This window comes from Anomaloglossus baeobatrachus, chromosome 1 (assembly GCF_048569485.1).
Source record: "Anomaloglossus baeobatrachus isolate aAnoBae1 chromosome 1, aAnoBae1.hap1, whole genome shotgun sequence".
In the NCBI taxonomy this organism is placed as follows: Eukaryota; Metazoa; Chordata; class Amphibia; order Anura; family Aromobatidae; genus Anomaloglossus; species Anomaloglossus baeobatrachus.
The window spans coordinates 522,558,075-522,572,465 of NC_134353.1; the positions used below are offsets into that span (position 1 = coordinate 522,558,075).

Below are 14,391 nucleotides of genomic sequence, written 5' to 3' on the forward strand. Positions count from 1 at the left end.
CCAGTACTGCTCATTGCCCATTCACACAACAATTTAGTCACCTCACTATGTTTTTCCTCCTGACTATTATTTTGGAATAACTGTTTTGATATTTGGACCATTTCTGTTTCATTTTAACTCTGTGTTGCAATATGACCTCTTCACCAACATGATCTTTTTCTTGGACTATTGGTGTAAAAATTACTAGCTTTTTGACATAAATCCTATCACAGTGCTTCTCCAGTAGTTCCAATATGTGTGCTTACAATATGACTCCTCTGTCAGTTGAATCATGGATCTCAGTTTCGGGTAACCTGTTTTTTCAGACTGCAGCCCATCCTGATATGTGACTAGTAGTGTTGAGTGAGTAGTTGACTATTCGTACTCATTATGCTGTTAGCGAGTACTGTCCGCTAGTCGCATATTCCTTATGAGTAGTGGGCGCAATGTCAGTCACTAAGTAGCAAGTAACCCGAAAGCCGTACTATTCGCTACTCGAATGAAAAGTATGGCTTTCGGGTTACTCGCTACTTAGTGAGTATTTCCCATTGATGTTAAAGCGGGCTTTACATGCTGTGATCTCGCTAGCGAGATCACAAGCGATGGTACCCGCCCCCGTCGGTTGAGAAACACGGGCATATCGCTGCCCGTGTTGCACAACCTCGCTTACCCCCGTCACATGGACTTACCTGTCTTGCGACATCGCTCTGGCCGGCGACCCGCCTCCTTCCTAAGGCAGGCGGCCAATAGAAGCGAAGGTGCGAAGATGAGCAGGACGTAAACATCCCGCCCACCTCCTTCCTTCCGCATAGCCGGTGGATGCAGGTAAGGAGATGTTCCTCACTCTTGCGGTGTCACACATAGCGATGTGTGCTGCCGCAGGAACAAGGAACAACATCGCTAATGAGAAATAAATGATTTTTTGTTTTAGGACGACCTCTCCACGGCAAACGATTTTTGCCGCTTTTGTGATTGTTTTAGATCGCACAAAACTGTTACATGCTACGATATCGTTAATGACTCCGGATGTGCGTCACAAACAACGTGACCCTGACGATAAAACATTAACGATATCGTAGCGTGTAAAGCCCCTGTTATTGTGCCCGCTACTCGTAACGAATATGCGAATAGTGGACAGTACTCACTAACAACATAGCGAGTACGAATAGTCAACTACTCGCACAACACTAGTGACTAGGACAGGATGATGTCATTTGAATTACATGGCAGGGGACATTTTATTACAGGACCGTTATAAAATGACCACACACGTTAGGTAAATGTCATCCAAAGACGTAGATTTTGTCCGGTATGGAATAACCATCAAAAAGTTGTATCTAAATTGAGAATGGTGAAGTCAGGAATAATAGCTGTTATTATATCAAGCTTACAAAAAGACAAAATATCTGGTTTCTGATAGCAAATTCACTATTTACAATAATTTTATACAAATATACCGCAATATAATTTTCTATAGTATATATAATAACAGATAATATATCTATGGAGATATTGTCACCTCTTCATCTGTATTATCTACTGCTTCTGGAATTTCCCAAACAATTTGAGCTGTATTTTGGTGCTGAATATTTTCTGCAGTTATATCATCTGGACATTTTATTACTGGAGGTTCAACGTCTGAAACATATAAAAAGACAAAATGAGTGAAAGGCTGATATATGGCCAAAATCATGGCAAAGCAGTGAGCACAGAGCCTGGAATGACAGTGCAAAAAAGCTTTCTAGTTCTGAGCTGAACAGACTCTGTGTGCTGTCTTTTACTGTATTCTTTCTGACAGTAAGGCACACTGCAGTTTTTCATGCTTTTTTGGTGCGTTTTGTGGTGACCTTTAAATCACCACAAACTGCATGCTTTTCCTTCTCCAACAAAGTATATGAGATTTCAGATTTGCTATGGGCACATTTTTTTTTTTTGCTGCATTTTTGTGGTGACTAATTCTTTTTGCGTTTTCTCTGCATTTTTCACCCATTGGTGATAAAAACGCATCAAAAATACACTAAAAACGCACTAAAACCGCATAAGAAACCTCACCAAACACGCATGAGGTTTTTGATGCATCTTTTTGCCACAAGATGCATTTTTTTGGCCACAGGGTGCATTTGGTGGTTACAATAAAAAAGCAGTGTGCAGACATAGCCTAAAGCTTTTTGGGGAGAAGCCTCCATACCTATGGATTATTGATGGCACTGATTGAGACAACTCTATTTTAACCACTTCCGGACAAGCTAATTTCAATTTCTACATTTTCTATTTTTCCTTCCCTTCTTCAAAGAGCAATATTTTTTATTTTTCTTCTTTTTCACATAGACTTATGAAGGTTTGAGTTTTTGCAGGATGAGTTGCACTTTTGAATGCCAAAATTCATGTTAACAAATAGTATACTGGTAAACCGGTAAATAATTGGTGAAATTGTGAACAAAAATCCCTGACATTGTTTATTGGGAATCGTTTTTACAGAGTACATTGTGTGGTAAAAATGACCTGGTAATATTAATCAGTCCAGCTTTTTTTTATTATTTTAGTAGTGGGAAAAACAAAATCAAAACCTTGAAAAAAAAATATATTTTTTAATTGTGTCTGCATTTACTAAGATCCATATATACAACCAAGAAAAGAAAAAAAAAAAGAACAAAAGAACAAAAGTCAAATTTATTGAAGTTAATAAATTGCAAAAAAAGTTGCCTGGAAAAAATAAGGGTGTCACATATATATGCACACACACACACACTGTACCTGAAAGTATCAAAAAGGCTCTATTTTACTACAGACAAGAAGCGTCAGAAAAAAGTACTGTACAATATTAGTGACCAAAAAAGTGATTAAATTGACAAAGGATAAATTAATATATATACAGCTCTGGCAAAAATGAACAGACTACTTCCAAATTTTCATTTTTTGTGATTTTTCTCTTTATAGGTATATTTTTGAGTAAAATTTAAATTGTTCTTTTACTCTATAAACTACTGACAACATGTCTCCGAATTTCCAAGCAAACATTTTTCTGAACATGAGAAATGGTCAAAATAACAAAAAAATGCTTTGCTATCAGATCTGAAATAATGCAAAGAAAACAAGTTCATAATCATTTAGAAACAACAATACTAATGATTTAACTCAATAAGAGTTCAGAAATCAATATTTTGTGGAATAACCATGATTTTTATTCACAACTTTCATGCGTCTTGGCAAGATTTCCACCAGTCTTTTTCACACTGTTTTTGGGAGACTTTATGCCACTCCTGGCACAAAAATGTAAGCAGTTCTTCTTTGTTTGATGGCTTAACACTATCCATCTTCCTCTTGATTACATTCCAGAGGTTTTTAATGGGGCCTGGAGAAAGGGTTGGCCATGACAGGGTTTTGATGTGGTGGTCCTTCATCCACAAATTGATTGACCTAGCTGTGTGGCAAGCTGCATTGTCCTGCTGGAAAAAAAACAGTCCTCAGAGTTGGGGAACATTGCTGGAGCAGAAGGAAGCAACTGGTTTTCCAAGATAACCTTGTATGCAGCTTGATTCATATGTCCTTCACAAAGATTAACCCCCCCCAATTCAAGCCTTGTTGAAGCATCCCCAGACCATCACTGATCCTCCACCAAATTTAACAGTGGGTGCAAAACACTGTGCCTTGTATGCCACTCCAGGTCTCCGTCTAACCATTTGATGACCAGGTGTTGGGCAAAGCTGAAAATTAGGTAAAGAAAATTCAACAAACATCTTTGTGAAGGACATATGAATAAAGCCGCATACAAGGTTATCCTGGAAAAATAGTTGCTTCTTTCTGCTCAGGCAATGTTTCCAAACTCTGAGGACTGTCTTTTCCAGCAGACAATGCGCCATGCCACACAGCTAGGTCAATCAATGTGTGGATGAAGGACCACCACATCAAAACCCTGTCATGGGCAGCCCAGTCTCCAGACCTGAACCCTATTGAAAACCTCTGGAATGTAATCAAGAGGAAGAAGGATAGTCACAAGTCATCAAACAAAGAAGAACTGCTTACATTTTTGTGCCAGGAGTGGCATAAGGTCACCCAAAGGCAGTGTGAAACACTGGTGGAAAGCATGCCAAGACACATGAAAGCTGTGATTAAAAATCATGGGTATCCCATAAAATATTGATTTCTGAACTCTTCCGAAGTTAAAACATTAGTATTGTTGTTTCTAAATAATAATGAACTGGTTTTATTTGCATTATTTCAGGTCTGAAAGCAATGCATTTTTTTGTTAGTTTGACCATTTTTCATTTTCAGAAAATAAATACAAAATGTATTGCTTGGAAATTGGGAGACATGTTGTCAGTAGTTTATAGAATAAAAGAACAATTTACATTTTACTCAAAAGTATACCCATAAAGAGAAAAATCTGAAAAAAATTAAAATTTGGAAGTAGTCTCTTAATTTTTGCCACAGCTGTATATATATATTGTGAGGTAGCAGCGTTGCTTGGGCAAAAACGTGATGCAGCAGCGTGTTCACACCAACAGTCTATTTATTGCTGTAGCATAAATAGATCCAATTTCCCACTGTCAAAGTCTCTTCCGGATCACAGCCGGTGCATATAGACAAATTCTTTGCATCAAAAAGTCTTGTTACCTTAGGACCCCTTAACCGCAGGGATTATGTGTTAGCTTCACCAAGCCTGGCTCTCAACTGAGACCCACCCTGCTGTGCTCTGCATGATTTAAACGAAAATGTCGGACATGAGGATTGCTACAAAACCTGGACTGGGAGGAAGGATCTGTCTCCCTGTTACCCTTTGTGCTATGCTACCAGTAATAGCTATAGCAAACTCAGAGGGTTTCCAGACACATTCTGGGGGACACATAGCGGTCTTCAAATATTACCCCTGTCACTGCCTCACATATCCCCCCTCAGTTCAAACGGGCGGGGTTGAACTTTTGCCAACATACAGGGACCTCTGGACAGGGCATCCGCATTGCCCTGCCACCTACCAGCCCGGTGTTCCACAGAAAAGTGAAAGTTCTGCAAGGAGAGAAACCACCTGGTGACTCTTGCATTTCTCTCCTTAGCATTCCTCATCCAGACCAAAGGGGAGTGGTCTGTCACCAGGCGAAAGTGTCGCCCCAGCAGGTAGTAGCTGATGGATTCCAGAGCCCATTTTATGGCCAGGCACTCCTTCTCCACTATGCTATAGTTCTTCTCTGCCGGGGTGAGTTTTCTACTCAAATAGGTGACCGGGTGCTCCTCTCCATCTACCTCCTGGGACAGAACTGCACCCAGACCCACCTCAGAGGCATCTGCCTGTACTATAAACTCCTTTTGAAAGTCAGGGTTGACAAGGACAGGCTGACCACATAGGACTACCTTTAGCACCTGAAAGGCTTCCTCTGCTTCTGTATTCCAGTGGACCATGACCGACTTCTTCCCTTTTAAAAGATCGGAAAAAGGCGCCGACCTTCCAGCAAAATTGGGTATGAATCGTCGGTAATACCCAATTATACTCAGAAAGGCTCTTACCTGTTTTGTGGTAAGGGGACGAGGCCAGTTTTGAATGGCTTCGATTTTGTTTACTTGTGGCTTGATAACCCCTTGGCCTATCACATACCCCAAGTAACGGGCTTCTTTGAGACCCATAGCACATTTGCTTGGATTCGCCGTCAGACCAGCAGCTCTGAGCGAATCCACTACCGCTTGTACCTGAGATAAGTGGGTGCTCCAGTCACTGCTATAGATGATGATGTCATCCAAATATGCGGAGGCATATGGTTGATGGGGTTCTAACACTATGTCCATTAATCTCTGAAACGTGGCCGGAGCCCCATGTAAACCAAATGGCAAGACGACATAGTGATAGAGCCCCCCTGGCGTGACAAAAGCGGTCTTTTCTTTTGCCGCCTCTGTCAGCGGCACCTGCCAGTAACCTTTAGTGAGATCGAGAGTCGTGAAGTACTGGGCCCGTCCCAGTCTCTCTATCATCTCTTCGACCCTGGGCATGGGATACATATCAAATTTTGAAACCTCATTTAACTTTCGGAAGTCATTACAGAATCTTAAAGAACCGTCTGGTTTCGGGATCAGTACAATGGGACTGGCCCATTCGCTCGTGGATTTTTCAATAACCCCTAGTTGGAGCATCTTTTTTACCTCCTCCGCAATGGCTTGTCTACGAGCCTCTGGTACCCGGTATGGCCTCAGGCGTACCCTTACTTGAGGCTCGGTGACAATATCATGGTGGATTACGGTTGTTCGGCCTGGTAGGCTGGAGAACACATCCGTATTCCGCTGCACTAACCTCCGAGACTCCCGTCTCTGCTGTTTTGAGAGAGAATCCCCTATCCTCACTCCCAATTCATCATCAGGGGACTCCTCCTTTGTTGTTGTCAAGGCACCTGAAAAGGTTAGGTCCAACGTTACGTCAGCCACCATACATTCCCTGTCTTTCCATGCCTTCAGCAGGTTTACATGGTAGATTTGCTCTGGTTTTCTTCTACCTGGCTGATACACCTTATAGTTTACCTCCCCCACTTTCTCCCGGATCTCATAGGGACCTTGCCATTTGGCTAAGAACTTACTTTCTGCAGTAGGTATTAGGACTAAGACACGATCTCCCGGTTTAAAAGACCTGATGGAGGCCTTTCTATTATACTGAGTACTTTGGGCTCCCTGAACATCCAGCAAATGCTCTTTTACAATGGGCATTATTGCCGTGATACGATCCTGCATACCCATAACGTATTCCACTGTGCTTTTGTGAGGGGTGGGCTCCTGTTCCCAAGTTTCCTTAACTATATCCAGCAGTCCCCGCGGATGTCTGCCATACAGTAACTCAAATGGCGAGAACCCGGTGGAAGATTGTGGGACCTCGCGGATAGCGAACATTAAATAGGGCAATAACATGTCCCAATCTTTCCCCTCTTTGGAGACCACCTTTTTCAACATAGCCTTCAGAGTTTTATTAAAACGTTCCACTAGACCATCAGTCTGGGGATGGTACACTGACGTGCGTAGCTGCTTGATCTGGAGGAGTTTGCACAGTTCCTTTGTAATTTTAGACATAAAGGGAGTGCCCTAATCGGTCAGGATTTCTTTGGGTAACCCCACGGGACAGAACATAGCAAACAACTCCCGAGCAATAAGCCTCGCCAAGGTGTGACGTAGTGGAATGGCCTCCGGATAACGTGTCGCGTAATCCATCACTACCAGGATGTGCTGGTGACCACGGGCTGATTTTACAATGGGTCTGATCAGATCCATAGCAATCCGCTCAAAAGGCACCTCTATAATGGGTAAAGGTATCAGAGGACTACGGAAACGGTGCGTTGGTGCGGTCAACTGACAAACTGGGCAGGACTCACAGAACCTCTTAATTTCTGCGCCGACCCCTGGCCAGTAGAACCGCTGAAACATGCGTTCCCGCGTTTTCTCTTCACCTAGGTGCCCACTCATTAGGTGGTTATGAGCCAATTCCAAGGCCTGACGGCGGTACGGCTGAGGGACCACCAACTGTTCCACTATTTCCCCCCGGATTGTATCAACCCGATAGAGCAACTCTCGCTTTAGAGCCATGTAGGGAGTTTCCAGCCTGGCACCAGGCCGCTGGGGTACCCCATCAATTACCTGTACATTTCCACGTCCAGGAGCCAATGTGGGGTCCCGGAGCTGCGCTATTCCGAAATTATCTGGAGACACGTTCAACTCCGGGATTGCCTCGGGTGGCTCAACCTCTCCTGCCATTACCTCTAGGGGAAACCTGGCAGGGTTACACTCTGTCCCTATACTGGTGACCCCTATGGCAAGTATCCCTGAGTCGGGATCGTCCGGCTCAGGGCCTGGTTCAATCATACACCTCGGAGGGCTAGCTCGCCTCCCACATAATGTCCAGAACAGGGGCAAGTCTCTTCCCAAAATAACAGCATATGGAAGTCTTTTCATCACCCCCACTTCATGTTGAACCTCTCCACACGAGGTAGCAATGGTGACCCTTTCCATAGGGTATTCACGTAGGTCTCCATGAATACAAAGTACCCCTACTTTATGTCCCGTAGGGTTTTCCCCGGAGACCAAGGAGGCATGTACAAGAGTCACTACACTTCCTGATTCCAACAAAGCCTCTGCTGTATAGCCATTAACACGTACTTTGCAGAGATAGGGCTCCTCCCCCATAGTAACAGTGCTTGCGGTACAAACAGTATGGGCATATATTGATACCCGGCGAGCGTACCGGCAGTCCATGGGTTCTGATGTGAGTGGGCACTGTGCCATCACATGCCCGAGCTGATGGCACCGCCAGCACATAACAGCAGAGGTGTCCCTGTTTCGGGTGTCTGACTTTGGGGAACCGGGACTCCGGCTGACCTTAGTCTGGGGTTTACTCTCTGCCAGGGCTGAAGATGGGGCAGCACCCGAGGAGGGACGGGAGTCTTTTACCAACTGTGAAGTGGGCGTATCCCTACAGAGTGCCCGCCGTGAAGCAGAGTCCCGGACCAACTCCTGGGTAGCTGTGTAGCGTTCCACCAAATTCACTAGCTGGTCTAGGGTACCGGGGTCCCCCTGTCCCACCCACCATTGAATGGGGGCTGGCAAAGTCCGCACAAACCGTTCAATCACCACCCGCTCAATCATCTGTCCGGGGTTCAAGGTCTCCGGCTGCAGCCATTTTTTTACAAGGTCCAGTAAGACATGGGCCTGTGAGCGTGCAGGTTTTCCCTCCTCAAAGGACCACTGATTCACTCGTTGGGCCCGGAGATAAGTGTTAACCCCCATTCGTGCAAGGATCTCACCTTTCAGTATGCCATAGTCCTTGGCATCCTCCGTGCTGAGATCCAGGTAGGCTTTTTGGGGTTCACCTACCAAGAACGGGGCCACGACATCAGTCCAATGGTCGGTAGACAATTTCTCTCGCTCAGCGGTCCTCTCAAACACGGAGAGAAAGGCTTCTGGGTCATCCTCTGCACTCATCTTCGTAAGTGCCGCCCTTACTCTGTTCTGGGCCGCAGGAAGGACTGGATGACCTGGAGTTACCGCTGGGAGCGCTTCTCGCAGAGCAGAAAGCTGCTTAGTCAACAAGCTGTTTGTCTCCTGTTGCTGAGCTAACGCCCGCTGGTGCTGAGCATTAGCCTGTTGCTGTTGTGCACTGGTTTGTGCAAAAACCTGCTGTAGTTGAGCAGTAGACTGGGCCAGCTGCTTTACAAGATCCTCCATAGTGGCTGCTGAGTTAAACTGTAACTTTGCAGGCTTGATCATAAACATGTGAAAACTGGGTTGTTGCCCCTAGCAACCAGGCTGCAACGCCTGTAAGCTTCGTGGACCCGCCGATCCACCGCAAACAGTCAGTAAAAAAAAATTATTATTTTTTTTTTTTTCCGGGTAAGTACCTCTTAGGCCATTGCCCTTAGCAACCAGGCTGCCATGCCCGCATTCTCCACCATAATGTGAGGTAGCAGCGTTGCTTGGGCAAAAACGTGAGGCAGTGAGGCAGCAGCGTGTTCACACCAACAGTCTATTTATTGTTGCAGCATAAATAGATCCAATTTCCCACTGTCAAAGTCTCTTCCGGATCACAGCCGGTGCATATAGACAAATTCTTTGCATCAAAAAGTCTTGTTACCTTAGGACCCCGTTAACCGCAGGGATCTGTGTAAGGTTCTCCTAGGCTCACACTCTTGGCCTGTGTTCACTCCACACAGAGCCAGCCCAGCTCACACAGCATGTGTTAGCTTCACCAAGCCTGGCTCTCAACTGAGACACACCCTGATGTGCTCTGCATGATTTAAACGAAAATGCCGGACATGAGGATTGCTACAAAACCTGGACTGGGAGGAAGGATCTGTCTCCCTGTTACCCTTTGTGCTATGCTACCAGTAATAGCTATAGCAAACTCAGAGGGTTTCCAGACACATTCTGGGGGACACATAGCGGTCTTCAAATATTACCCCTGTCACTGCCTCACAATATATATATATATATATATATATGTATATATATATATATATATAGATATATATATATATCTATATATATATATATATATACACACAGTGCCTTGCGAAAGTATTCGGCCTCCTTGATTTTTTCAACCTTTTCCCACATTTCAGGCTTCAAACATAAAGATAAAAATTTAAATTTTATGTTGAGGAATCAACAAAAAGTGGGACATAATTGTGAAGGTGAACGATGTTTATTGCTTATTTAAAATTTTTGTAAGAAATAATAAAATTGGGGCGTGCAATATTATTCGGCCCCTTTAAGTTTATTCTTTGTGGCGCCATTTTTTGGTGCGATTACAGCTGCAAGTTGCTTGGGGTATGTGTCTATCAGTTTTGCACATCGAAAGACTGAAATTCTTGCACATTCTTACTTTGCAAACAGCTGGAGCTGAGTGAGGTTGGATGGAGAGCGTTTGTGAACAGCAGTTTTCAGCTCTTTCCACAGATTCTCGATTGGATTCGGGTCTGGACTGTGACTTGGCCATTCTAACACCTGGATACGTTTATTTGTGAACCATTCCATTGTAGATTTTACTTTATTTTTTGGATCATTGTCTTGTTGAAAGACAAATCTCCGTCAGAGTCTCAGGTCTTTTGCACACTCCAACAGGCTTTCTTCAAGAATGTTCCTGTATTTGGCTCCATCCATCTTCCCATCAATTTTAATCATCTTCCCTGTCCCTGCTGAAGCAAAGCAGGCCCAAACAGTGATGCTGCCATCACCATGTTTGACAGTGGGGATGGTGTGTTCAGGGTGATGAGCTGTGTTGCTTTTATACCAAACTTATCGTTTGGCAGTTTGCCCAAAAAGTTCGATTTTGGTTTCATCTGACCAGAGCACCTTCTTCCACATGTTTGGTGTGTCTCCCAGGTGGCTTGTGTGAAACTATAAACAACACTTTTTATGGATATCTTTGAGAAATGGCTTTCTTCTTGCATAAAGGCCAGATTTGAGTAGTGCATGACTGCTTGTTGTCCTATGGACAGACTCTCCCACCTCTGCTGTAGATCTCTGCAGTTCATCCAGAGTGATCATGGGCCTCTTGGATGCATCTCTGATCAGTCTTCTCCTTGTTTGAGATGAAATTTTTGAGGGATGGACGGGTCTTGGTAGATTTGCAGTGATATGATACTCCTTGCATTTCAATATGATCGCTTGCACAGTGCTTCTTATGATGTTTAAACTTTTGGAAATCTTTTTGCAACCAAATCCAGCTTTAAACTTCTCCACAACAGTATCATAGACCTGCCTGTTGTGTTCCTTGGTCTTCATGATGCTCTCTCTGCTTTAAACAGAACACTGAGACTATCACAGAGCAGGTGCGTTTATATGGGGTCTTCATTACACACAGTTTGATGATATTTCTCATCATCATCAGTCATTTCGGACAACATTGGATCATTCAGAGATCCTCACTGAACTTCTGGAGTGAGTTTGCTGCACTGAAAGTAAAGGGGCCGAATAATATTGCACGCCCCAATTTTATTATTTTTTACAAAAATTTAAAATAAGCAATAAATATCGCTCACCTTCATAATTGTGTTCCACTTGTTGCTGATTCTTCACCATAAAATTTAAATTTTTCATCTTTATGTTTGAAGCCTGAAATGTGGGAAAGGGTTGAAAAATTCAAGGGGGCCGAATATATATACACTATTTATATATTTATATATATTCACAAAAATAAGTCTGCCTTTTTATCTCCAATGGAGAGGCCATAGGTGTATACAAATTTAACAGAACCATGTAATCCCTAATGCAACCATGGTGAATGGTATTTGTATTATGTTGGCTAAAGTACAAAGGAGATATTAACAGAGTTATTTACCAATATCTATATACAAATTCATATTCAAATTGATGCAGATATATATGTAAAGAGTCCGATGCTGGGAGGTAGAGAGTTTGTAAACAATATATGGCTGACATATAGGCAGCAAGCAATGCCAAGTAGGCTTCTAGTTTTGTGTTAAAAATAGTTCTGCAGAGTAGCCAATTGTGGCCATGGAATTATTTGTCTAATTAGTGCATAAAGCCATATATGGGACACCAGAACAGTTACATAAGAGGAAGTTACCTTTGCATGCGAACAGTAGGAGTGTTCATGTGGCGCCCACCCCGACGCGCATTTTGGCGCAGCCTTCTTCAGGGTAGAAATATATAATTATCTCTATTTTTGGTACATGATAGTACAAGTTCACTGTCTTAGTGTAGGTATGGTTTAATACCCTTGACTTAATTTTTATTAAGACCTGTAAAGTTTTCATTTTTTTGGTTGATAGAGCTGTGTGAGGGAGTATTTTTTGCTGGGCGAGACAGCGTTTTTATTGATACTATTGTGGTATTGCTATAACCAAAGAAACCTTAATTTTGGCGTTTTTAAATGGCAGGAAAGGGGTTGGTTTGACGTTTTCTGGTTTTTGTTTTTTTTTATATTTAAAGCCATTTTCTTTACCTTTTCACTGTATTTATTAGTCACCCTTGGGTACTTGAATTTTCAATCAGCTAATCATTTGCATTATACACAGCAATAACACAGCATTGCTGTATATATTGAAAATCATGGTCTCTTTCGAAGCCCAGCCACAGGCAGGGTTTCAAGGAAGCTCCAAAATGACAAGCACAGAGGTCTTCAACAGATCCCCAGCTCTCCTAACAATCCATCTGTGACCCATGCTCATGGCACGGGCATTCCGACGAGGACATAAAATGATGCGCCCCATGCCAGCATACTATAAATGATGCTGTCAGATTTTGAAAGTGGCATTTAATAGATTAACAATTGCATGGAGCTAGCTACTACCCACAATTGTCAGTCAGGTCATAGCTGTAACACACAGCCATTACATGCCGTGTATGGAGTGAGCTCATCCCATGACCCCGCTCCATACAAACGCTACCGGCTTGCACTGTACATGTTCGTCGTCTGTCAATAAGAGGTTAACTAAAGTCACCATCCCATTTTTGAGAGGAGGTCCTAGCTGACAGCATTGTTTTTAAAGTACTGATACTCATAGTGCCTCATTACCTTTGCACGTTGTCTTTTGGACTTCTTCACTCCATTTTCCATTGGACATGCATTTTATTTCATCTCTGATTCCAGACAAAGTAAATCCTTTATGACATCCCAAATAGCACACTGATCCATGTACAGCTGCTTCTTGCCCACAGGTCAATGGAAATATCAGGACACTATCAGGTTTGGAAAATGCAGGGCAGTACATTTCTACAAAATAGAAGTCAATAGTTGATTGGATAATATTTGCTACACTAGGAGAATAAACAGACACTTCCTATTAAAGGTAGCTTTTACTCCCTCTATGTGGCTATACCAAATAGTTATTCACATTGCCTACAGGAGGCCTCTGAGGCTTCACTGAATATAGTCATATAAATTATTAACGGAGATTAGCTGTAAAACAGATTTATACTAATGTGCAACATATGTTTGGCACAATCAGCGCAGATGATAACATAAACTATACCTGTACAGATTGGCTCCTTGGCATCCCAGTATGAATTTTCTTGGCAAACAAGTTTAGAACGTCCCTGCAATCTGTATCCATCATTGCATGTCACAGAACATACAGTTCCAAAGGACGTATCACTTGATGAACAGCTTAACTTGCCATTTTCAACTGGACGAAGTTTTGGACATGTTCGAACTACAGTAAATAATGAAAAAATATATCATTTTTATAGTCATATGTTATAAACTACTAATGTCTTTGTTATCACAATGACAGCAGTGTTAATATGATAGGACAAGAATAGATAAGAGGCACTCCCAGATTGGATTTGAAAAATCTTGAATATTTTTATTTCATATTCAGTAAACTGCGTCAGACGTTTCAGCCCAAAACATGGCCTTTATCAATGACAAGCCTATAGAGTAGGTGTAGGTTATCAGTTCCTGAGTAACCTCTTGGTTAGAGTTGAGTGCGGTTCGCGGTTCGAGGTTCATCAGTTCGCGGCTTGAGTGATTTTGGGGGCTGTTCTAGATCGCACTAGAACTCGAGCTTTTTGCTAAAGCTCGATAGTTCTAGATACGTTCGAGAACGATTCTAGCAGCAAAAAGACAAGCTAATTACTAGCTGGCTTTCCGCTGTAATAGTGTAAGTCACTCTGTGACTCACACTATTATGAAATTTCAGTGTATAGTGTGCGGGAACAGCGCATTCAGATCACTGCTGTTTAAATAATGGCAATCGCCATTTTTTTTTTTTTTTTATCCTTGTCTTCCTTCCCTAAGTGCGCGCGTGTAGTGGGGCGGGCCAGCATGTCAGCCAATCCCAGACACACACACAGCTAAGTGGACTTTTAGCCAGAGAAGCAACGGCATGTGTGATAGGATGTCCTTGTCACTTGTATTATAAAAACGGACATTTTCCTCCAGCACGCCATTATCTGCCTTCTGCGTCTTGGTGTCAGTCACCGCTGGCG

General features: G+C 42.9%; 1 protein-coding gene across 1 annotated transcript in view; it reads right to left on the reverse strand.

Moving 5' to 3' along the window:
* Positions 1–14,391, reverse strand: part of SVEP1 (sushi, von Willebrand factor type A, EGF and pentraxin domain containing 1) — a 570,842-nt gene that overhangs the window by 359,995 nt on the left and 196,456 nt on the right. The window contains exons 6-8 of the mRNA XM_075316174.1: positions 13,434–13,613; positions 12,977–13,174; positions 1,499–1,617 (exon numbers count right to left, since the gene is read on the reverse strand). Coding sequence (XP_075172289.1) covers positions 1,499–1,617; positions 12,977–13,174; positions 13,434–13,613 — 497 coding nt within the window. The remainder of the gene's footprint in view (positions 1–1,498; positions 1,618–12,976; positions 13,175–13,433; positions 13,614–14,391) is intronic.